This window comes from Cricetulus griseus (assembly GCF_003668045.3).
Source record: "Cricetulus griseus strain 17A/GY chromosome 1 unlocalized genomic scaffold, alternate assembly CriGri-PICRH-1.0 chr1_0, whole genome shotgun sequence".
In the NCBI taxonomy this organism is placed as follows: Eukaryota; Metazoa; Chordata; class Mammalia; order Rodentia; family Cricetidae; genus Cricetulus; species Cricetulus griseus.
This window is the reverse complement of record NW_023276806.1, coordinates 84,148,536-84,175,003: the sequence shown is the minus strand read 5'-3', so window position 1 is coordinate 84,175,003 and position 26,468 is coordinate 84,148,536. Positions and strand designations below refer to the sequence as shown.

General features: G+C 38.2%; 1 protein-coding gene across 2 annotated transcripts in view; it reads right to left on the bottom strand.

Moving 5' to 3' along the window:
- Ift80 (intraflagellar transport 80) overlaps positions 1-26,468 on the bottom strand; it is a 97,647-nt gene that overhangs the window by 59,062 nt on the left and 12,117 nt on the right. The window contains exons 3-8 of one of the 2 annotated variants that reach the window (XM_027391769.2): positions 24,622-24,843; positions 22,236-22,346; positions 19,460-19,528; positions 8,110-8,219; positions 3,216-3,305; positions 1,552-1,689 (exon numbers count right to left, since the gene is read on the bottom strand). In XM_027391769.2, coding sequence (XP_027247570.1) covers positions 1,552-1,689; positions 3,216-3,305; positions 8,110-8,219; positions 19,460-19,528; positions 22,236-22,346; positions 24,622-24,843 — 740 coding nt within the window. The remainder of the gene's footprint in view (positions 1-1,551; positions 1,690-3,215; positions 3,306-8,109; positions 8,220-19,459; positions 19,529-22,235; positions 22,347-24,621; positions 24,844-26,468) is intronic. The other variant, XM_027391770.2, reaches the window with a different exon arrangement.

Here is a 26,468-nt window from a genome sequence, read left to right as displayed (position 1 = left end):
TAGTACAGAATCATCCCACTGCTACAGTTCAGACCTTCAATGTCCCCAGAAGTCCTTCTGTTAATGGCTTGAACAGTCTTCAGGATGGCACTTTTAGGAGGTGGTGGAATCTGTAGAAGGTAGAGTGCTGTAGAAGCAAGTCCTTAGGCACTTGGTGCATCCCTTGAGAGGGAATGTGGGAACCCTGCCTGTGCAATTCCTTCCTCACTTTCCAGCTTGCTCTGCCACACACTGTTGCCTAGTGTTGCTTCATACACACCCAAAGGCATAGAAGCAGATGGTAGTGGACTAGAAACTCCAGGAGTCAAAATAAACCTTTTATTCTACCAGCTGACTTCCTTATCCACTCTGCTTTGGTGACAGAAAGCCAACATAACAACTCAGATTCTGCCAGCCATATAATGCTACTGCTTTTGGAGCACTTTAATGGAAACCTCATTCTTTGAGAACAATGGATAAATGTTATCAAGACTGGCATTTGCCAGAACAGAATTCTGTTCTAAACACAATACTCTTGCAAAGAAAAAACTCACATGTATCCAATCATGAACATTCATGCACTCTCTTCCTTTCTGTGTATGTATGTGTGCATGCACTCCTGTGTGTGTGTGTGTGTGTGTGTGTGTGTGTGTGTGTGTGTGTGTGTGTGCTGTATACACATTTGCATGTGAGTGTGCATGCACCTATATGTACAGTGTTTGGGGGACAGAAGTTGACATCAAGTTTCTTCTTCTATCTCTTCCACTCTATGTTTTGAGACAGTGTCTCATTGAACCTGGAGCTTCGCTATTCAGCTAGACCAAAATACTTAATGAGCTACAGGAACCCTTATGTCTCCACCACCACCAGTTCTGGCAGACATGTGCACATGCTTGGCTTTTATATGTGTGTAAAGGATCCAAACGTAGGCCCCATGTTATACAGCAGACACATACCAACCAAGCTACCTCCCCAGCTCCCTAGACACAAATCCTTAAGAAAGAAATATATATCCTTCGGGAACTTTTAGAGATTTGTCTGTTTGTTTGCTTACTTTTTGAAACAGGGCCTCATTGCTCCTGGCTAGCCTGGAATTTGCTGTATAGACCAGCTGGCTTTGAACTCACAGAGATCTGCCTTCCAAGTACTAGAATTAAAGGCATGCAACGTCATGCCTAGCACTAAAATCAACTTTTAAATTTACTACTAATTCCTACAAAAAATATGCAACTAAAAATTTTTATGAAGCATATTGGTACCAAAAATAAACTTAAAGCTGTACTCTCCATACAGAGTGGCCATAAAGTTAAACAGCTACACTGCTTACCACCCTTCAGCATCATGCTCCAAACAAATATTTCCAAAAGATAAACAGTAGAAATTATGTCCACTCTTCAATTATAAATCGTTTAATCTCATTATCAGGAATTGACTGAACCACCTTACTAAGATAAGTAAGAGAGGTTAAGTCAAATACTTTTGTTGAAACATTTCTTAAAGAGAAAGCACTGTGTGTGGTACTTTACCACATCTATGGCAGCACACCTGTGATTGCTCATCGCTGCAACTTACCCCAGTTTTATCACACAAGCGTAAGGTATGAAATGATCCAACAGCAAACAACTCTCCATCTGGAGCCCAGGCAACTGAGGTCATAGGGTGTTCATGAGGCTGAGAACTGTACAGTACACGGCCATAACTATCCCAAACCTACAAAATCAAATTTTTAAATGTTTTATAATAGCACCACCACATTACTACAAAAAAGTTTGTCTTCCAATAAAATATCAAGTGAAGACTACGAAATCATAATTGTATAGAGTTAGCAACTAGATACTTTGCCATCATACAGGGAGGACAAAGCAGTATTCCTGAAAATTTATATGTCTCAGAAAGAAAAATTTCACAACATTACTAACCCTGGACTAAACATAACATCTACCCATCTTGAGCACTTTAAATTTTAGTAGTAAAATCTGGTGATGGTTGGCCTTTCCTAGAATTTCTTTTTTCCAAATGAGACTTCTATTGACTTTTAATAATAATTTATTAAAGTCCCTGCAACTACAGTTACACTAAATTTTACTGTTAGAGCTAGAGATACACCTCAATAAGGGTATCTTTTACTGATGGGGGTTGTCTTTCTGTTTATATGTTTCTCTTATTGATTGATGAATAAAACACTGTTTGGCCAATGAGGCAGAAAATAGGTGAGACTAGGAGACGAGCAGAATTCTGGGAAAGGAAGGCAGAGTGAGCCCGCCACACAGTCGTGATGCTGCCAAAGGAGTAACAACATGCTGTGGCATTACCCGGTAAGCCACAGCCACATGGCAATCCACAGATTGATAGAAATGGGTTAATAATTAAGGCAGAGCTAGCCAATAAGAAGCCCAAGTCATCAGCCAACAGTTATATAATTAATATAGTGTCCATGTGTTTATTTGGGGCCAAACAGCTGTGGGAAGCTACAGTTACATTTTACCTAGTATATCAATGGTTCCAGTACTGCAGAAAGGGGGGAACATCTTAGCACCCACAAATTATTATGGTCTGAAATGGAACAATATTTAGGAAGCTAGTAGAATTGATTTTTAAAACCATTAAGTGAGTAAAGTAAAATAATGAGCTGACTCAAATTGAAACACAAAAAAGGAGCTAAATTGATGTTGCTGCTTATTAAATCAAAATTTTATTATGAGAACTTTAAATAGTTAAAGCTGGAAACCAAATTGCTCAATTACTATAGATAAAAGTCTAAAAGATTAGTTTTATATGGTAAGTACTTTTCCCCTAGATTATATTCTTTTAAGCCAATAGTAAGTCTAACATTATATATTATCATAGCTTTATTTGTCAGCTTGACACAATATAGAATTTTGTGCGAAGAGAATCTTGGTAAGGGACTGTCTAGCAGGTTGGCCTGGGGACATCTGTGGGGTTCTGTCTTGATTACGTAAATGAAGTGGGAAGACCCACTCATTGTGGGCAGTGTGACTCCCTGCGTTTGTGTCCTGGACTCTAAAAGTTGAAAAATGAACTGCACACAAGCACACATATATTCATCCTCTCTCTGCTCTTGACTGTTGGTGTAACTAGCTGCTTGAAGTCCCTACCCTGACTTGCCTGTAATGATGTCACCTATGACTGTAAGCCAAACAAATCCTTTCTCTCTTAAAGCTGCTTTTGTCAGGGTGTTTTATCACAGTAACAGGAAATGAAGCTAAGACACATACCTTATACTTACAGTCTTCACCAGCAGATAAAATAAGATCATTGACTGAGTTCCAATCGACTTTTAAAATAATGCCTTCATGGGCTTTCCACTATGAAGGGAGGAAAAGATATTATTTACAACTTTAGAAATGAAATTTTTTCTATAAAAAAAAAAACTGTTTTCTGTTTCCTTTTAGGTTTTTTGTTGTTGTTGTTGCTTCTGGATTTTTATTTTTTTATCTATTTGTTTATTTTGGTTTTTATTTTTTAAGAGCTGAGGATCTTACTGTGTTGCTCAGCTTGACCTAAACCACATACCTCTGCCACACCCTGCTAAGTAGCTGGGGCGACTGTGGACCACTGTCAAGCTCAGCTTGTCACCTCTTTCTAGTGTCCTTCTTTTTTCTTTTTTCTCATCATCTTTTCATGGACTCCTATTTTCTTCACTAGCCACTGTGCAATTCCTCATTTGCTTGTTTCATTCCAGTTACATCAAGGAAAGCATCTAGCACCATGACATCCACTTTATAGCTTACATCCTATGAATTTGCTCAATTGCCTGGACTCTAATTGGAAAACTGCTTGCTGCTATTGTTTCAAGCTTGACTTTAGCATAATGAGCTGGAATAAATGCGATATAATCTGAGATATCAGATGACTTCAAATCTCCTTTGTACTGCTGGTCCTCTCAGTGATACTGTCTTCATGCTTACTTACATACAAAATTCTCTTTCCTTTTATTCCCGGGGGTGTGGTCAGGAGAGAGGAGTAGTAATTGATCATAGGGCCTCACACATAAAATATACTTTACCAGTTAGCTATATGCCAGACTGTTTTTTCTTTTGTTTCATACTTTACCACATAAACATCTTTAGTATTCTCTCTCTGTCTCTCTCCTCTTCCTCTCTCTCTCTCTCTCTCTCTCTCTCTCTCTCTCTCTCTCTCTCTCTCTTTCCTTACATCTCCTAAGCCTTTTTACTTTTATGGGTCTAGGTCACAACTGGATTTATTACAAACTCTCTGTTGACTTACCATATGATGAAACATTTTTTGTAATAAACATATATTCTATACATACAAAATGCCTATAGACAGACATATACAAGTTACCCAGAAACGTGCAATCTATACAGCAAGCATGTTTTCCTTATTCTTAAACATAAGTGATCCAGAGACATATAGGATATATATATATATATAAATTTCCAATCCATTAGAACAACAAGCTCTTTTGACAGGAAACATCCTCTATTTCTCTTAAAAAATAAACTGAGGACAATTTTTGTTTGCTTGCTTGTTTTGTGTGTGTGATGCTGTGATCAAACCCAGGGCCTCACACATGCTAACCTGCTTTGGAATATGTCCCCAAGTGCTGCTCTATTCTATTTAATAGCCAATACTGTCATACAGCTAGCATGTAGTATATTTATACTGAATGTATAAATATGCTACCTCATATAAAACTGGATTCTGAATGTGTGGGGTGCTTTAAAGGAAACTAGCCTTACAGTTCTAAACTTAATATGCCCTTTTGTGGATCATCCACACTTGCATGTGCTTATATTCCTGGAGAATTGCTACAAGTTTAGATTCCCAAAAGGAATGGATAATTTGCATTTCATTTCTAATTATACTCTAACCCCTCTTTCGCTCCAGTGAATTGTGATAATGGGTATATTTTCTTTTCTATTCTGGCTAACACAGAAGCCCTAAAGTACATTTTATAATGATGCACAAAACTACCAAGTTTTGTTTATATAAACCTAATTACAGATGTCTTAATGCACATGAACGTAAACCAAAAGTATAAATGAAAAGATCCATGTTCCTGTCTTTGCTGTCTAATTTCATTGTAGATTTATTGGTTACATTTTTGTCAGCTTAATACAAGCTAGAAAAGAAGAGGGAGCCTCCATTGAGAAAATGCCTTTGTAAGAGTAGCCTGGAGGCTATTTCCTTGATTAATAATTGATATAAATAATAGACAGAAAGGTAGATAGACAAGAGGTAACATATATGGTTTCCTTGATCTCTTTATTGCATGAAATCTACATTTATCCAACTTCTGAAACTGATGATTCTTTTATTTTTAATTTATGTGTTCAATTACCCACTTGTATGTATGTAGACTACATGTGTGCAGCACCCAGAGGCCAGAGGAGGGCATCAAATTCACAAGAACTGGAGTTATAGACAGATGCTACCTGCCGTGTGGGTGCTGGGAATAAACCAGGGTCCTCTGCAAAAGCAGTAAGTGTTCTTAACTGCCCAGCCATCTTTCCAGTCCCCAAACTTATGCTTCTTAGAACACTTAAAACGCTTCTTATACCTGATTCAGCCTGTCAATCTCCATCACCAAGTTCCTTATATCTTTTTTAAAATAATTTTTAATTTGTTTTCTTATTTTATATGTGTTTTCCTGCATGTTATATCTGAAGACCACATGCATGTCTGGTGCCTGTGGTGGCCAGAAGAGGGCATCAGATCCCCTGGAACTGGAATTACAAACAGTTGTGAGCCATGTGGATGCTGGAAATCTAACCTGTGTCCTCTAGAAGAACAGCTAGTATTCTCATGGCTGAGCTATTGCTCCAGTGCCCCTTACATCTTTTTTTTTTTTTTCTGAACTCTCTAACTGATTAAAGGGGAAAGAAGGCATATTAACTCATAATAACATAACAGCATCAGTAACAGCTACTCAATATTATTGAGTGCTTAGTACATACCAGACACTAATCCTCATAAACAAGTAAGTAGGTATTGCTGTCAGAGACAAGAAAGTTGAGATGCAAAGAGATTCAAAACTTTGTGTCATCACATAGAGGTAAGCAAGTGAAGGCCTGACCCAGGTGCCTGACTCCAAAGCTGTGGGAGTTTAAGCAAGAGCAGTTGAACTTGGCAGTGTTGTCCACATGGTTCTGGCTTTAGAGTCCTAAGGATGATGTGTGAGTGAGTAAAGGAGTTGTGGAAACTTCTACAGTTAAAGAAAGGTGGTGAGGCCAGGTATGTGGCAGGGTGTATGGAGGCCCTGAGAGGCCACTGCACGAAGCTATGAAAGTGAAACCTGGTTTGCACTGGAGACCAGAGGATGGTGGAGATGCAAAACCCATGTGACATCTGCCAAGGAGAGCTGCATACAAGGACTGGAACCAGCTGAGAAATTGTGCTGCAGTAAGTCATCTAAGCCCTTTGCCAACAGACATGGGGCTACCGGATTTGGAGTTTGCACTGCTGGATTTCATTTTTGTTTTTTGATTCATCTAGTATTTTCTCACTATGTCCCATTTGTTCCTTTTGGAATGGTAATATATATTCTGTCACTGTATGTTGGAAGTGTATAATTTGCTTTTTGATTTTACAAGGAGTTATAATTAAAAGATTGCCTTCAGTCTCAGAAGAGACAACTTTTAAACTGTGTTGAGACTGTGAAAGACTATGGTGACTTTTAAAGTTGGACCCTCAAATAAACCCTTATTTCTATAATGCGGGAACAAAGTTCAAGAATGGAGTCATTGGGGACTGGAGAGATGGCTCAGCAGTTAAGAGCAGTTAAGTGCTCTTCTAGAGGACCCTGGTTCAATTCCCAGCACCCAAATGGCAGGTCACATCTGTCTGTAACTCCAGTTATAGGGGACCCAGCACCCTCATGCAAACATATATGCAGTTAAAATAAAAGAATGGAGTCATCTGAGAATTCTGAGTGCTTGTGAGAGAACTCCTAGAAAACAAGAGTCTTGTAACCTCAATTTCTTCAAAACACAGAATTGTTCTTGGAATGGGTTTTCACACTCCTCCTAGGCATAGTGGATAGGGGTGCGTTTACTTCAGCTGTTATTTATATGCCTCTAGGAAAAACATGTTTTTGCCTAATGTGGCTTGTCCTTCTGATTGTACACTTTATTCAGGTTACTCTTCTTAACCTTCAGAATATAAACTGTTTGATGCTCTGAATAAAGTTGGCTACTGCATGAGACTTTAGTCCACACCTCATTTTTAGGCCCCTGCTCTCCAAGGTTCAAGCAACTAGAGCAGTAAACACTATAAATTGCCTTGGTCATAGTGTGTTATCGAAGCAACCGAAAAGTAAGACAAAATCCAAACTACACTGTGTCTTGACCAAAATGTAAGAGAAATCATTCTGTCTTTCAGTACTAGAATCAATAACCAAATCTTGCATACTAGCTTGAAAGTGTGTCTTTCATTTGGCCCTGCCTAAGCTGTCTTAACAGCCATTGTTGTTTTGCTTGCTTTTGTGTAATTCTGTTTAACCCCTTTCCCTTGAATTTTTGAATAACCAGTTTTTTTCTACTCCTTGAGTTTAGGACCACCTCCTCACCTATTCTTTAAGATTTAGCTCCTAAAAACTATCCCTTCTTTCCGAATAGGACAAAGCAAACGTCAGCTCAACATCTATCCTTATGCCAAATGCTTTCTATATTATTCATAAAGTTATATGCACATACTTGGTTCTAAGTCTTATATTGACTCCTCCATTCTAAAAATACTAAAAGAATGCTAGGCCTTTGACAGAGCACAAGTGTTTGAACTGATGGCAGTGATGATTAAAAACAAAATCAAGCACTCTTAAGAGTTTCGTTTAGTTTTGTTTCATCTCAGACCTACACACTGGAGGCTGACTCCGTAAACTGAAGGATGCTATCTTGTGCTGAATCACATGACAACTTAGTCACTCCAAACACCTGCATGACTGACTACAACACTGTCTGCTGAAATAACAAAGAAAAGTGAATCTTTTGGGAAACATGAACAGAAATACCCTTAAAGTTTGATAAAACTGCAAACTCAAAGCTCTCAGACAGTCAGGGGACTAACCAGAAGGAAGGAACTGCAAGGACCACCCAGCTTCGAAGTGATGTAGAGAAAGATAGCAACTTACAAAGGCCTGAGATGTACCTGTAAAACTTTAGCATTTGGTTGAAGAGGTTTAATGATGAGCTGTTTGCCTGCTGTATAAAGAACCTTTTCTGAATCGGGGCCCCATGCTACTGAATACACTGGTATTCCTGTAAAAAAAAGAAAGGGAGAGAGGATAAATGCACATTTTCATGGCTTTAAAAAAAAAAAAAAACAGTAATGTTAAGAGGATCAAAATCTTGGCATGGTGGCACAAGAACACTAAGAAGGCAGAGGCAGGATAATCCTAAATTCAAGGCCTGTCTGAGCTACACAGAGTAACCTCCATCTCAAATCGGGATGAATAAATAACCTGAGTGTTACTTTCATTTCCACCTAATGTCCTTTCATACTAGACAATAGTCTGACACTGAAACACAAACTGATCTAATAAATTCTCAAAATAAAATTATTAAGGATTTACTGTGAGCCACTGACATGCTATATTTTATATTTGTATTCTTTGTTTTGTTTGTTTTGATCCACCTGCCTCTTGCCCCCCTCCTCCCCAATACTGGAATAAAAACATGCACATCACACTAGGCTGGTATATTCTTACATAAAATAAACACTGGGTGACTGTTGCTGTCATTCTCCACTGTGTTTTCTCAGACTAACACAGGGTCTTTCACTGAACCTAGAGCTCATCAATGTGGCTAGACTGGCTGGCCAGCAAGTCCCATGGATCCTCCTTGGCAGAGGCCTCTACAGTGATGGAATTATAGGTGTGCACCACCACCCCAGCTTTTCTATGTAGGGTCTAGGGATAAGAATTCAGGTCTTCTCCTTGTGTGACAAGCACCTTATCAAATGAACCATCGCTCTGTCCTCAAACCTGTGATTTCTTACATTTCAGATTGTCAGAAGAGGAAGGTTTTATTGTCCATCAGATGGTGTCTATAACAAAGATGGTAATAACAGCAAAACAGTACAAGTTTACTTACTGTTGTGATTTGAGTATGAAATGCTCACCACTGAAGGCTGGGCCTCAGCTGGTACCACTATTTAAGGAGATTCTGGAAACTTGAGGAGGTAGTGCCAAGTCAAAGGAAGTATAACTTTGGAGCCCTGAGCCCCGGACCCTCATCTCTCTCTACTTCCTTGCTGCCATAGTGCAAACTGCTTTGCTTCTCCATGTCATTGAGGTCATGATGGCCCAAACCTCTGAAACTGAGTACAATGAAAGCCTTCCTCCTTTGTTCATGACAATGTCTGTCACAGCAAGAGAGTCTGACAAATGTATCTATCACAGCCACATTAAATTTAATACGGATTTTGTTTTCTGACAAACATTTACACAGTACTCTTTTAACTCCGTTATATTTAAGAACACTATTTCACTTTCTTCCATGCATTCTTTAAAAAAAGAAAAAAAAGACTGACTTATTTTTATTGTATGTGTGTGTTTTGCCTGCATGTATTATGTCTGTGTACCACATGCATGGCTGGTGCCCATGCAGGCCAGAAGAGGGTGTCAGGTTTCCTGGAACTGGAATTACACACCACTGTGAGCCACTATGTGGGTGCTGAGAATAGAAACTGGGTCCTCTGGAAGAGCAGCCAATGATCTTTTTTTTTTTTCATTATCCTTATTTATTATTTTATTTTATTAGTTCAAATTAGGAACAAGCTTGCTTCACATGTCAATCCCTTCTCCCTCTCCCTCCCCTCCCCCCCAACATCCCACCTGCCCCTAGCCATCCCCCCTCCACTCCCCAGGCAGGGTAAGGCCCTCAAAAGGGGCTCCCCAAAGTCTACCACATCATCCTGGACCAGGACTAGGCCCTTCCCCATGTGTCCAGCAGCCAATGCTCTTAACCACTGAACCATCTCTCCACTTTTTTCTTGACACATGATCTTGTCATTTAGCCAGGCTGGCATCAAACTCCTGATCCTGCTGCATTTGTACCCCAAGAGCTAAGATCAGAGGTTCACATGCACCACCATGCTTGGCAATGATAGTATTCTTAACTTGAATACCTAACATCTTCTAGAAATCTGTTTTATGTGACCTTCATTTAAAAAAAATGAATATACTAGTCAAGTAAGTGATATATGCCTAGAATCTCAGCACTCAGAAGGCTGAGACAGGAAGATTATAAACAGAAGGCTATGCTGGACTACATGGTGAGTTACAGGCCAGTCTAGGTTAGAAAGCATTGTTTTAACACACACACACACACACACACACACACACACACACACACACACACACACTATGTGTGTATAATGCATATATATGTATGTGTGTGTATATATATATATATGCATATACATATATATATACAAATAATATATATAACCTATTGAAAATATTGGTTATATAGTAATATATAACCTGTAATGCCCTTGCCTTGGCTGAACTGCCTATTCATTAGAAAAACAAATCAAGATTTATAGTTAATCCATGAACCATTAGCCATTTATAATTATAAAACCAAGCCTTTGAAAACTGTCTAGGCTCAGATTGTTAACAGCAATTGGCTTCTATGAAGAAATGATTGAATGAATGTTCAAGAAATTTACATTCCCAGGAAAATAAAATCTGAATTCGATGATTCATGGTCAATCAATAAGATTTTTGTTTGTTTGTTTTTGTGTTTTGAGACAGCATTTCTTTGTAGCCCTAGTTGTCCTTATATACCAGGCTAGACTCGAACTCAGAGAGATCCACTCCCTAGTACTGGAACTAAAGGTATGTGTCAAAACCACCCACCATGATTTAATTAATTATTTAGAGAGAAAATTCAACATACTATAAAAATCAAGAGGGAATGAATTTCACTAAGACAAATACACTATTTATTTTGTGCATTTCCCCAAATAAGTACAAAAGTGAGCAACTGAATGGTCTAGTTTACACTTGGTCCAAACAAACTCTTCAGGGTGGCTTCCACAGTTTACATTTAATGTTATAAAGACTCTAGGCATCCTATTTAGTCAACAGCATCTGGGTTTTATCGGTATCAAAGGAACCCATGAAACTCAGCCCAATGAGGTGATCAAACTCAAAGGATGCTCTTCCTCCTCTGCACTTACAAATATTCTCTACGAGTACCTGGACTGGCCTGGGATTCAAAAATAAATGCCCAGCCAGGCTGAATAGGCTAATGCCTATAATCCAGCATCCAGAGATTGAGGCAGGTTAGTCACAGCAGGACTGTGCTTAGTTTGAACTACAATGTAGTCCAAGCTGGGCTAGGCTAAGAATAAGACCCCACCTCAAAAACAAAACAAGACGGGGGAAAAAAAAAAAACTTAAAATGTAATCTTCAACTCTAATAAACTCCCCAAAAATCGTAAACCCAGAGGACGTCAGTGAGAACAGCCAGGGACTTAGAAGTAGGTAGTTAGCAGTGACAGTCAGATGAGTGCAGCTCTCATCAAAGAAGCTTCCTTTGCAGCAGATGGAGGCTACTGCAGAAAGCCACAGAAGGTCAAAATGCAGAGCATAAAGAACCATGGGGTTCCAGACCCCAGCTGGTACATCTACCGCAAGTTCCTACACTATGGCTATCCTGGCTAGTTTTAGGTCAACTTGACACAAGCTAGAGTCATCACAGAGGGAGCCACAGTTCAGAAAATGCCTCCAAACGATGGGCTATAGGCAAGCCTGAAAGAAAGAAAAAATTAAATTTTCTTAATTTGTGATTGATAGGGTAGGGCCCAGCCCATTATGGGTGGTACCATCCCTAGGCTGGTAGTCCTGGGTTCTATAAGAAAGCAGGCTTCGCAGGCCAGTAAGCAATAGCCCCTGCCCCCATGGCCTCTTCATCAGCTCCTGCCCTGCTTGAGTTCCTGTCCTGACTTCCTTTAATGATGAACAGTGATGTGGCAGTGTAAGCCAAATAAACCCTTTCCTCCCCAACTTACTTTTGGTCCTGGTGTTTCATCACACCAATAGAAACCCTGATAGAAGATAGAGTCTTCTAGACATGACTGGTCCATGATATCGAAGCAATATGATTGCCTAAACATGCCAATGTGGATGGAGAAAGTTTCCTGACACCTCACCCCTACAAGAGCCATAAGGCAGCCAACGGCTGCTGAGAGGAAAAATATTTTTTCTGCAGGGACAAGACCCCAGTAAGTTATACAGGCTGGAGTGGTCAGCCCTAAATACATGTGCATACTGGCAATACTAAATGGACTCAGCAGGTTGTGTATACACACAACAACAGTAGGTTTTATACACACAGAATAACAACTGTGTCAGGCATGGTGGCAATACATTCTTTTATTCTCAGCACTCTGACAGATCTCTGTGAGTTCAAGACCAGATTGATCTACATATCAAGTTCAATGCCGGCCAATGAGACCCTGTTTTAAACAAAACAAAACTTAACAATAATTATGGAACAGGTCATGACTTCAAGGTAGAGGGGACATGGGAGGAGTTGGAAAGGGTAGAAGGAGCAGGGAAGAAATGATACAAATACAGTGTATTCATGTATAAAATTCTAAATTAAAATTATAAATGTAGTTAGGATTATAGTAAACTAGTATGTGCTTTCTAATTTCCATTATTATAGTTACATTTTTGTGCAAAAGGGAATTTAATATATTTTAATTTACAAGTTATCAAATATTCACAACACTCAGTAAAAGTATACTTTGCTGAGTTATACACTAACCAATAATAAACACCTGCCCGAGGAAACAATTCTGTAAGTAGAGCTCCCATTGAGTTACACAGGATGTGACTTTAGGCCTTCAGTTGTGGTCAAAGGCACAGCTGGGGTGTAGGATGAGGGACCAGGGATGTTTTCATCCCCTTCACTTTAACATTTGAATTGAGGCCCTCTTCAGGTGGCTGTGTCACCATTTCCTGGTTTTCAAACCTTCCTTCAGAATACTTATCTACCATGTTAGGACAAGGAGACAATTTATTTCCTGCCTAAACAGTTTTTAAAGTATTAATAGTGTTTCAGAAACATATGATTGATAGTATAAAATGAAGTAAGCTTAGAAAGTGAAACCATATTCCTTCAATCAGGTATTCAGGAAGTTTCCATCTAGGCACTTTAGATGAACAGCTTCACAAAGAAAAATGGTTTCTTTTATGATGACTCTCTCCTTACTAGCATTTGAGACAAATTCATAATATTTAAACTGCTGGTTAAAAGATATGTATTAAAGCAAGAATTAGTCAGTAGTGCATGTGTGTGATCCCAGCACTTCAGAGGCTGTGGCAAGAGGACTACTCCAAGTTCAAGACCAGACTAAGCTAGATAGACAGCAAGTCCAGGCCATCCAGGGCTATACATCAAGAAAAAGCAAACAAACAAAGCACTAACCATCCATAGTGCTATACTTCATTTTGCAAAGTAGAAAAATAACACCTCTGGGCTCCAGATTGAATTGTTTTAAAATAAGAATTTAGCAAATTACATAACAGGATGTTGTTAATTTTATCAGTAACAAAAATAGAAACACATAATCACTTTATAATAATTTCTGGCTTTTTGGGGAAATTTTTATTTATGCCCCATTTTAGTTAAAACATTCAAGAAGACCTTGTTTTTCTGACTTGGTACACTAAAGTCATGTGATCTTTTTGACATTTTTTAAGAAACCACATGCACCTGGGGTTGTGCTAAATGTCAGACCCTTATCTCTCTGTAAAACAAATTATCTAAATTCTTTCAACCTGTTGAAAGCATTTTAAACCACAGAGGAGTCGAGAAAAGTGTATTTCGATTGTTTTAAGGAAGTACCTGGTCAAATGTACCATGTTTTTCACATTCATATCATAACAGTATCCCCTAAAAGTGTTGTTTTTCTGTTACCAAAGGATATATTAGAAACAAAATGCTCACTAATGTGATGCAGTGGCTATCTTTGTCTAGAATGGAATGTGGATCTATAGAGTGGATGGAAATATTTAGAATGAAGTCTAGCATTAAATAAACAGTATCTGGTAACTCCTATCAATGGCTTTGTATTACAATAATCAACCAGTAGCTTCCTTTGTTGTTCACTGTAGTAAGCACTCAAGAATTAAGTTGCCAGCTGGACAATAGTGGCCCTCCCTTGTGATGCCAGCACTGGAGAGGTTGAAGAAGGACTATCCCACAGTGCATTCCAGACAAGCTGGGGTCACTGTGTAAGGTCCTGTTAAAAATAATAACTTTTCCTTTTCATTCTACCTATAGAAAGCATGTACTAACTATAGATAATCAAATGGGACTCATTCCAAGAACACACCTTCTTGTCACTGGGTCAGAAACAAAACAAATAAATAAAAGCATTTGTTTCTTCAGTTTCTATCCTTAGCTACCTCTCAATTTCCCCATAACTTCAATTTTCTTTCACCTTTTACCTTACTCCCCAGTTAAATTTTAGCCTTTATTTCTGATCTTCAATACATTTCCATTTCCCCAAAGACATCTTCATTAATTTCATCATATATAGTTCTACTTTTTATTATCCTACTTCTGTTTGAAAATAGGAAGAAATATCCTTACACACTTAATTGAATATCTTAATCCATAATCAAAATATACAATGTAACACAGATAAGACTTAATTATAATTATTCACAATTTACATATTTTTCTTGAGGATGATAATTCCTCATAGGTACCAGTAAGAATCATTTCTATGCCAAATAAAACTGCATCCCACCCAAGTTGGAATTAATCTTTAATATCAAAAAGAGTTATGACTATTGTTTTCTATGTAAAAACTTAGTAGTCATAAACTTTCCATGTGAAAATCTTTAATGGTCAACAAATGAAAACAAGATGGGCTATGGTGGCATGCTCTTTTAATCCCTATATTCCAGAGTCAGAGTCAGGAGGATCTCTGTGAGTTCAAGAGCAGCCAGGGTCTCTGTCTCAAAAAAAAAAAAAAGAAAGAAAGAAAAGAAATGAATTTAGGAACTAATTTCTCTTCAACAAATAAATGTAAGAGCCAACAAGATGGCCCAGCAGGGAAACGCACATACTGCCAAGCCTGATAACCTGACCCACATGCTAGAAGGGAAGAATCAACTTCTATAAGCTGTCCTCTTATTGTGAGGTTAGCACACCAGAGACCACCACAGGGACACTCTTAAAGCCAATGACAAAGTCTTTATTGCCGCTGATAATTGCACAGGGAAGCCTGACCAAATCATGCAGCCCCAAACCCCCCAATTCTGTCTGTTATGCACAAAAAACACATCCTGATTGCTAAATTTCAGTTAGCAAGAAGTGGAACCACATGTTGCCAGGCGTTGGTGGCACCACCTTTAATGCCAGCACTCGGGAGGCAGAGGCAGGCAGATCTCTGTGAGTTCGAGGCCAGCCTGGTCTCCACAGTGAGTGCCAAGATAGGCTCCAAAGCTAAACAGAGAAACCCTGTCTCGAAAAACTAAAGCAGAGTTAGTACATTAGTACATTTTGGAGACTTTCCTGTAATCATTGACTTAGCCTTTGTTCCTGTGTTGGCAGGTGTTGCAGCCTCCATGCAGGGTTTCAAGGCCTGAATGGTGCTTCTAATATAGCATCAGATGTGATAAGGTGGGGGGTGTCTACTAAGGTCTGGGGCCTGTTCCACTCTGACCTCCACATGTATACCATGGCATGCATTCACCCACACACACATATGTACACTAAATAAGTAAATGTAATATATGTGTGTGTGTATGTGTGTGTATCAGAGAATAAACTTTTCAAAAACAGAAAAATGTAATTACCAGAAACATGAAGAAAAAATAACAATGGTACTATCAACACTGTTCATAGGATTCTGAGTTTTAGAGTAATTTGGATTTGATATATTTTTGTATCAAATTTCCAGACCCTGTAAAGGAAGCTGACTTGCCTGGCTTTCTAATTTGAGACATTAGCACCTAGCCTTCAAGTAGTTTAGATTTACAACTACTCTCAAATTCTGGTCTCTAACTTACTTTATAAGGACCTGTTCCTTCTGGACTATGTCATTATGAGAAGTTGACTTCTCTAATTATTTTTCCAGAGATGAAACAGTAAAAGTGTGCCTTGCTAGAAAAGTATACCAGTAATTAAAAACTCAAGAATTAAATGTATAGTTCTATAGTATTTTTTAAACAGCAGAATTATTCAATTGAAATATTGACAAGATAACTGAAATAGGAAAATATAACAATATTATTTATCAATTTCATAATTAACATAAACCTTGACTGAGAATAAGATTAACAAGGCAAAAATGGTTAACAATTTCAAAGTCCTCATCATCCCCCACCCCCAACAGGGTTTCTCTGTGTAGGCCTAGATGTCCTGGAACTTGCTCCATACACCAGGCTAGCCCCAGAGACCCACCTGACTCTGACTCTGCCTCTGTCACTGCCTAGCTCTCAAAGTCATTTTTATACCAAGGAAATTATTGCTATTTAGAATGCTGATGCATAGTATCATTACGAATTTAAAACATTTCCTTGTTTGCAAACTAAGCAGTAGTTCAGTTTCTAGATCCATAACATATAAAATACAGCACACAACTAATACATAGAACTATATCACTACCCTCTAATGAATAATATTAATACTAAGCAACTTATTCCAAGTTTCTACTTTAGACTTGGAAAGTCTGAAATAACAGATTCAAGGGTAGTATGTGGCAAAAAAAAAACAACCAGGAAGGGGCTGGAGAAATGGCTCAGTGGTTGTGAGCAGTTGCTGCTCTTGCAGAGGACCTGGGTTTGGCTCCCAGCACCCACATGGTGGCTCAAAACCATTTGTAACTCCTGTTCTAAGGGATTTGACACCCTCTTCTGACTGATCACGACATAGTATAAGAAAATCTATGGGACCTAGAGCTATAGGTAGCATAAGGGTAGCACTTGCTTAGAAGTTACAGGGCCTTTGATTAGAGCTCCAGCTCCAGCATTAAAAAAAAAAAAAAAAAAAAAAAGAGGGCTGGAGAGATGGCTCAGAGGTTAAGAGCACCGACTGCCCTTCCAGAGGTTCTGAGTTCAATTCCCAGCAATGGTGGCTCACAACCATTCCTTATGAGATCTGGTGCCCTCTTCTGGTGTGCAGATATACATGGAAGCAGAATGTTGTATACATAATAAATAAATAAAATCTTAAAAAAAAAAAAAGAAAATCTATAAAGCCAAAAGAAAATCATTGTGCCCACTAAAGTAAGACTTACTTTCTAAAGATACATTTCATAATTTTACTACTAACTTAATAATTAATCAACTTTAAAACATGAAACATACCTATGACTGTTTCTAAGAATTAAGTTTCTACTCATCAATGAACATTCTACTTAGAGATTATGGGCAAAAAGATTTTATCTCAAAGAAAAAGACTACTTAGTATTTCTTTATGGTCACTTCTGTTAACATTTACTTAATATGAATAAGAAATGTAACTTTAACATTAGTCCAAGAGTAAACATTTTTAAAGTGGCATTAGTTATAGATACTTTATACTATAACTTTATAATTCTGAACAGTCATCTGCAAGATCAGCTTATACATGTGTAGGTAAACATAAGATTGTTTTGTGTTCTAGGTCATTAATCAGATATACTCTAAGAATTTACGTGTAATCAAAACCCCAACAGGAATGGCCACCATACTGATTTACTGCCTCTCCTTTCTGCACTTCCAACACTGTGGTGCTCCTTTAAACACTGTCAGTCACCAAGTTTCACTCATCACTGTGCATATTCCCCTTTATTAGGACAGAAATCAAAGTTCAACATAATTTACAAGGAGTGCTAATACCAAATTATAGGGACTTTTTATTGCTGTTTTGAGACAGTATAGCCAGGCTAGACAGGAATTGGCTATGTAGAACAAGCCTCAAACTGGTGGACATCCTCATGCCTCAGGCTCGAAGTACTGGGATTACAAGCATCGTCCACTCTGCCTGGTTATTGGGACTTTTAAATGAAGAGGATATGTTTAATATCTTCTCTTACATGGTTTTCATTCTTTTTTTTTCAGTACCATGGACTGAACTCAAGGCCTTCTGCATACTACATAAGTGTTTTACCAATGAGCTGTTTTTCAGACAAGGTCATGCTAGATGGTCTCAAATTCAATATCCTTCAGCCTTTGTCTTGTAAGTATTGGGATTACAGGTATGCAGTACCATGCCTAACTAGACTGTCTTAACTAGACACCCAGACCTATTTTATGTGCAAAATACTCTAAATATTTCAGAGTCATTTAAAAAGAATATTTATCCTACAGCTGCCTTTATATAGACTCATTAACATAAAGAAAAGGCCTATCTGTCAATAATGTAGCTCTGCATATTCAGGAACTCACTATGTAGACCAGGCTGCCTTTGAACTCACAGAGATCTACCTCCCTCTGCCTCCAGAGTGCTGGGATTTAAGGTGTCATCATACCATGCCTGCTTTTGAAATATATTTTAATGTAAATAATATTACCATGGACCATCAGGCATCACAGAAAGTAAGAAAAAGTATGGGGCAATGAGATGACTCAGCAGGAAAAGATACCACCAAGCCTGTGGCCTATGTCCCATACCTGGAATCCACATGGTAGAATGAGAAAACTAACTCCCACAATTGACCTATGACTCCCACATGTGCACCTTCGGATGAAGAAACCCACAAATAAATGAATACATATATGGAATAATAATAATAATAATTATATAATATATATATATATATATATATATATATATGGGCTGGAGAGATCGCTCAACCACTAATAAGCATTTGTTGCTCTTGCAGAGGACCCAGGTTCAAGGCCCAACTCCCACAAGGTAGCTCACAACCACTTGTAACTGTGGTTCCAGGGTATCTGACACCCTTGCCCTCATCTGACTTCTGCAGGTACCAGGCACACACGGTGCACAAACAAACATGCAAGTAAAAACTTTCACATACATAAAATGAGTAAGTCTTTTTAAAAAATGTTCCTAAATTCAAAGAGAAGTAAGAAAATTCAAGTTTTTAAGTGTGACCAAAGTCAATTTCAACCACTATCATAGATTCCTTTTTTTAGAAAAAAAAAAGTATTTTCTTAAATTTATTGTATCATTTTATATGTCTGAATATTTTGCCTGCATGTATATATGTGTACCATGTGCATGTCTAGTGCACTTGGAAGTCAGAAGAGGGTATCAAATTCTCTGGAACTGAACTTACAGATGGTTGTGAGCTGCCATGTGGGTGCTAGGAATTGAACCCAGATTTTCTGCAAGAGCAGTAAATGCTCTTAACTTCTTAGCCATCTCTCTAGCCCTGTAACAGATTATTTATTTAAAAAAAAAAAAGTTGAGACATGTGTGTTGTACAACCTTGGAAATTAAATGACCAGTTGTAAAGCATTCCTTGCTGAGCTAATGTTGTAAAGCATACCTTGCTAAGCTAATGTTGTAAAGCATACCTTGCTGAGCTAATGTTGACCTAAGCATCCCCGTCTTTGACCAGATTTTCACTTGTCCATCTTCTCCAACTGTGAAGGACAAAAAAAATTATCTGTAGAAAATAATCTCATTTACACTTGCATATATAAACATCTACATGTTTAAAATTCGGATAAAATTCATTCTAAGTGTAATAGAGTAAGTTTTAACAGTAGATTTAAAAAGAAATTACATGAAAAAACTTTGATCAACAAAACCTAACTTCCATAATCAAAATTTTATTTTTTCCTTAAAACTTAGGAATATGTTACTCAAATGCTACTTCCATTGTCACTCTAATCTCCACTTAGAACTCCAAGGAAAGTATCCTCAGTGTATTATCTAATGCAGTTGACCACCAGGGAGCAGAAGAAATGGGTAAAATAATGAGACCCACTGGTGACCATCTCAACTGAAAAGCAAAGAAAAGCCCGAGGCTACAGAAAGTCATTTAAGATAGGCATTTCTGTTTGTTTGTTTGGCTGGTTGGTTGGTTGGTCTTGGTTTTGGTTTGTTTGTTTTTTGAGTTTTTTTCAAGGCAGGGTCTCACTATGTAGCTCTGGTTGTCCTGAAACTCACTATGTAGACCAGGCTGGCCTACAAACTCATAGAGATCCACCTGCCTCTTCCTCCCAAGTATGAGAATTAAAGGTATGCACCACTACACCCAGCAGGATTTTTGTTTTTATTTAGTTATTATATTTTATTTTTGTGGAATTAGTGATCAAAGCTAGATCCTTGCACATAGTAAATGAATACTACTGAACCTGGGATTTATATTTCCTGCCTAATTTTTAAAATAATTCACATCTACATATATTTATATGCTGAAAAAGAAGCCATAGGAAAAGAAGTAAAGGTACAGGTGACACAGAGGACATGTCATTAAAACAATAATAACAATTTTTTTAAAATCCTCCTAAAGAGGCCTAAGGGATAGATTTAAAACACAGAGTCTTTGCACAGAGTCTTTGGTATTCCTTTTTTCAGGGGGCTCAGCTTTTATCCTTGCTCTGCTTCAGTGTGGTCTGTACTTAGTGACTTGTTTTTAAAGAACAGAGTGGGATGAAAATGGCAGAGTATAATTTCTGAGGGTGAGTCAGAAAAGATACTGTGGCTTCTAACCTGCTATTTTTTTGGAACCCTGGGAAGCCAGATGCCATTTTATAAAACTACTCCATCAGCCCTATGGAATTGCCTATGTGGCAAGGAATTAAGGTCGCTTGCCAAAGCCAAAGATCTTACTAAGGTCTCCTGCCAGCATCATGTGCGTAAGCCAAGCTGAAAGTGGACCTTCCAGCACAATCAAGCCTTCCTATGACTGCAGCCACATGTTACAACTTGAAGGAACCTCATGACACACTAAACCAGAAATACCCACCCACTAAAGGTGCTCCCAGGCCATAGAAATGCTTGTTGTAAGTGTTGAGTAACTCATTATACAGCAATGGATGACTAATACAGTAAATACAGTTAAGTCCTACCTGGAGTAGGGCTGGGATGGGAGAGAGAAGAGAGATAAAGCTAAGTTATATGAGAATATTTTCAATTTTGGAATTTTTAAAAACTTGAAACTTTTATCTACTCTAGGGACTTGAGAGCTTTTATTTTGTTTTGTTGTTAGTTTTTTGAGACAGGGTTTCTTATGTAGCACTAGCTTCTATACTGGAATTCACTCTGTAGTCCAGGGTGGCCTCAAACTCAGAGATCCAGCTGCCTCTGCCTCCCAAATGCTGGGATTAAAGGCCTGCACCATCATGCATGGTGAACTTGATTATTCTAAAAGCCTTCTTTGATAGAATATTCTCCAAAATTCATTAATAAAAGTAACAATATGATACTCAAGAAAAGGACATAGTGGTATTCTACTGTAGCTCCAGCATTCACAAGGTTGAAGCAGGATGATTGCTAAATATGAGACCAGAATGACATACAAAATGAATACCAGTCCAGCCTGTACTATATATCAAGACTCTGTCTCTAGACAGAAAATGAAAAAAAAAGAAAATATTCTGAATATCATTTACACAGCAGTCTAGATTGGTGCTGTGACAATTATTTGCTACTAAATAGTGAAATATGCTACTGCTAAATGAATTCATGATATTTACTTTTTTGGGTTTGTTTTGATTTGGGTTTTTTTATTTGTTTGTTTCGGTTTTTCTGAGACAGGCTTTCTCTGTGTAACAGTTCTAGTATGATGGTTAGTTTTAAAAGTCAACTTGCCCCATCTAGGGAAGAGAATTTGTTGAGAAATTATCTAGGTCTAGTTGGCCAGGGGGCATGCCTGTAGGGGATTATCTTGATTGTTAAATGATGTGGGAAGACTCAGCCCAATGTGGGCAGCACCACTTCATGGCTGGACCCAGAACTATGAACAGCAAAAAAGAGCTGGTGAAGTGCTTGATCTCTTTCTGCTCTTGATTGTGAATACAATTTATTGAGGTTTTTTTTTTAATTTAGTTATTTTTATTCTATGAGTTCCTGACTTGACTTCCCCACAAAAATAGACTATTAACCTGGACTCTTAAGCTCAATCAATCCCTCTCATCCCAGATGTTGTTTCTGGTCACAATATTTTATCACAGCATAGCAATGAAAATATTTTCTTTGAAACATTCTCTTTACAAATTCATTTAAAAATGTTACTTTGGATGTGGAAGATATTGCTCAGCGGTAGATCATTTGCCTAGTATGTGAAGGGCCCTGGTTTTGATCCCAGCACAGCATAAAGAGGCAAATTTGCAGAGAACTTACCTGTAACTAATGCAGTCCCCTCATAATTCCATCTTCCTGCGAGCACAGCTCCACAGTGAGCCTCTACACTTTTTTCCACTCGTCCTAACTTGGAAATGAGATGAAATTTACCTAAAAGAAATTATCTGTGAGAATCTACTTCATTAAATTAACTTATACTAAAACATTTGTTGAGTTCCTACTAGATTAATTAGCATTAATTAACTAATAATTACTTATTAGGCACTAGAGGCATAAGAGCAAATAATGTCATAATTCTTTTTTTTTTTTTCTTGTTTTTTTTCGAGACAGGGTTTCTCTGTGTAGCTTTGGAGCCTATCCTGGCACTCTCTGGAGACCAGGCTGGCCTCAAACTCACAGAAATCTGTCTGCCTCTGCCTCCCAAGTGCTGGGATTACTTACATTAATTTTTATAGTAGTCTAGTCTGAGTTATTAATCTTGAAAATTATATATCACAGAATTAAATGAACAAGTGTATATATTAATAATGATAACTGTACTTCCTCACTGTTTCCAAGTATCAGAAAAAGAAAAACTAAAACTCTGTGATGTTAAATTAGAATTGGTGTTAGAAAAATATATTCAAGGTTTAGATAGAAAGTGATAAAGAACTGACTACTGACATGCATCTAAAAATAATTTTTTACATTTATTTATTGGGGAGAGGGGCATGCATGTACCAAAGAATGCATATGGTGGTCAGAGGACAACTTGCAGAAGTCAGTTTCTCCTTCCCACAATGTGGGCTCTAGGGATTGAATTCAGGCCATCAGGCTTGGCAACAAGTGCCTTTACCCACTGAGCCATATGAATGACCCTAATTTTTGGAGTTTACATTTGTCATCCCATGTCATACTGCTGTTTGATGGAGAGTCTGAAGAGTAGACACACCCCATTAGAAGGAATACTACAAGCAGTGTCCCTATCTTGGCCTTTAAATATCATTAACCATCTAAAAACAGGCCTGTTTGGAAAATGGCTGATTTAGAAAATGGGACTAAGAACTACAAGATTAGTTTGGGACATCTTGTGCCAGTAAGGAAGTGCTCAAGAAATGATGAATACATGTACACAACAAAAACAAAAATCAGTGTAGCTAGCTCCACCAATGGGGCTCTCAGTGGCCAAATATGGAACGATTTCGAAATCAAGATTAAGAAATTATAGTAACAGAAATAAAATAAACATCTATGAGGCTAACCTAACATTAAACCAAGTAAGACAAATGGCCATGGCACAGAAAATTTTCCTTGAAGCAGATTACCAACTATTTAACACGGGATAGGATTATAGAGATAGAAAAGCTATCATTTGGCAGCTTCTCTGAGAATAATCTAGCCAAGAACCATAAGGAGATTTTTAGAATGGGAGGAAGTCTAAGAAGAAACAGAATACGTTTATGTAGTCTCAAATGTATTTTCATAAACAAGTTACTAAAAGGGAGAAAATAGAGACAGGAGAGATGGATGGCTCAGTGGCTAAGAGCACTTGTTGTTCTTGCAGAAGACCAGCTTCACTTCTCAATACCCACATGGTAGTTCAATACCAGTTCCAGGGCATTGCATACCCTCGTCTAACCTCTGCAAGCATCAGGCATACATGTGGTGCACATACATACATGTAGGCAAAACACTCGTAAACAAAGTGAAACAAATCAAAAAGTGGGGGAGAAAATAGTAACATCATAGTAGATTAATTTAGAAAGCACTTGCTGTCAGGTAAGGCATTAACATCATAATAGTATTTCAAATCAACACCATGAGTCTCCTAGTATTCCCACTAAAAACTTGTAAGCTGAATCAAATCATAAAGAAACAGTGAAAAAGACAAATTAAGGGGCGTTCTATAAAAAGCCAGGTGATGGTGGCGCACGCTTTTAATCCCACTACTCAGGAGGCAGAAGCAGGCGAGTATCTCTGAGTTTGAGGTCAGCCTGGTCTACAGTGAGTTCCAGTACAGCTAGGGCTGTTACACAGAGAAACCATGTCTTGAAAAGCAAAACAAACAAACAGAAAAAAACAAAAACAAAAACAAAAACCCAGGCCTGAATCATTCAAAATCACCAAAGTCATACAGGAAATAAAATGTGCCTATGACAGTGTATCCATGTCAAATAGCAGTTTTGTAAAACAACTCCAGGCACATTTCATAGTGCTATACTATATTTTCAATATATCAATGTGCATAGGACATTCATTGAAAACTTACTGGCAGAGGGCTGGAGAGATGACTCAGCAGTTAAGAGCACTGAGTGCTCTTCCAGGGGACCTGGGTTCAATTCCCAGCACCCACATGACAGCTCACAACTGTCTCTAACTCTAGGATCAAACACCCTCACATAGACATACATGCAGGCAAAATACCAATAAAACAAGCAAATCTTACCATCAGAACTTGTGAGGACAAAACTTTCTGCCTGTGTCTGCTTCTTCATGCCTAAACTTTTGGGAAACCAGTGAAGATCTATCGGGTAGATGTCATCAGGCAGCTTTACTATTAGACTGGTCTCACTGGTTAGCAAGTTCCACTTCACTATCTGGTGATCATCGCTGCATGAGTACAGCTCCTCAGCCGTTGTCCAACCTACACAGCTCACTAATTCCTGATGTGGTGTTGTGTTAAGGAGACCCAAGCAAAAAAGGCTTCAGTCTTTAAAGGCATTCAAGATGTGAATCATGAAAAGTAAAGTAGCCAAATGTTTTCAAGTTTCTCCATGTATTTTTGCATTGTGGTTTTTTTTTTTTTTTCTTTTCTCTTTTTTTTCCAAGACAGGGTTTCTCTGTGTAGCCTTGGCTGTTCTGGAACTTATTCTGTAGACCAGGCTGGCCTTGAATTCAGAGATCTGCCTGCCTCGGCCTACCAAGTGCTGAGATTAAAGGCTTGCACCACCACCACTCAGCTCATTATGTAACTTTTAACATTTTTTCCATATAAAGGAAAATGTCTTCCAAACAAGTTGTAAGGATGGAAATTAAAGAAAGACAGACAGAGGGGGAATAGAATTTGCCATAGAAGATATTCCTTAAGCATGGTAAAAGATACATACAAGCCGGGTGTTGGTGGCGCACGCCTTTAATGCCAGCACTCGGGAGGCAGAGGCAAGCGGATCTCTGTGAGTTTGAGGCCAGCCTGGTCTCCAGAGCGAGTGCCAGGATAGGCTCCAAAGCTACACAGAGAAACCCTGTCTCAGAAAAACAAACAAACAAACAAACAAACAAAAAGATACATACAAACACTCAAAATCAGTAAGTAAAAGTCAAAAGGTAGGAAATGATGTTGGGAGATAGGCAGGAAGAAAGGGGACGAAGGATACATACAGTCACATATGTATTACTTAAGTTATTAGAATGCATATATATTATAATTTTAAAACTGTTTTAGATTTATCTAACATATATGATTTATTTGCTGTGTATGTTTTGCTTGCATGTATGTCTGTGCCCCATATACATGATTGGTACCTTTGGAAGTCAGAAGAAGGCTAATTCAGAGATCTATGTCGTCATCTGGAAGGAAGGAACCTCAAAATTTTAAGAAAATGACCCACCAGATTGGCCTGTGATACATTTTTCTTGATTGATGACAGATGTAGACAGGCCCTGCTCACTGTGGGCAATGCTACCTCTGGGCTGGTCGTCCTGGGTGCCATAGGAAGGAAGCAAGGCTGAGAAAGCCGTGAGAGACAAATCAGCAAGCAGCATCCTTCTGTGGCCTATGCATCAGCTCCTGCCTCCAGGTTCCTCCAGTTTTGAGTTCCCGCCCTGTCTTTCAGTAGTGATGGACTGTGATGTGGAACCGCAAGATAAAATAAACTCTTCTCTCCCCAAGTTGTTTTCGGTCATGTGTTTTATCACAGTAATAAAAACCTAACTAAGATACAGAGTTAGGGAGCCACAATGTCTGGTAACACATAATATTTTATAAGCTAAAAACATTAATTTTTAGGAAGACTGAACTCTAACAGTGAACTGTCTCTTTCAGTTACACATTATGCTGGTAACCGTCTAAGGATGCTAGAGCCTAACAGCTGGAACTACCATCTTACCATTTCTCCTGCTTTCATTTTAGTTACCTATTCTTATTTTTCACTTATGGTCCCAAGAATAAACCTATGGCTCTGTGTATGATGGGTTCACTCCCAGCCCTTAGTTATTTATGTTTAATGTTTAAACTTACAGTGTTTTAAGTTTTAAAATTATATTTATTATTTACTATGTGTGATTGTATACATG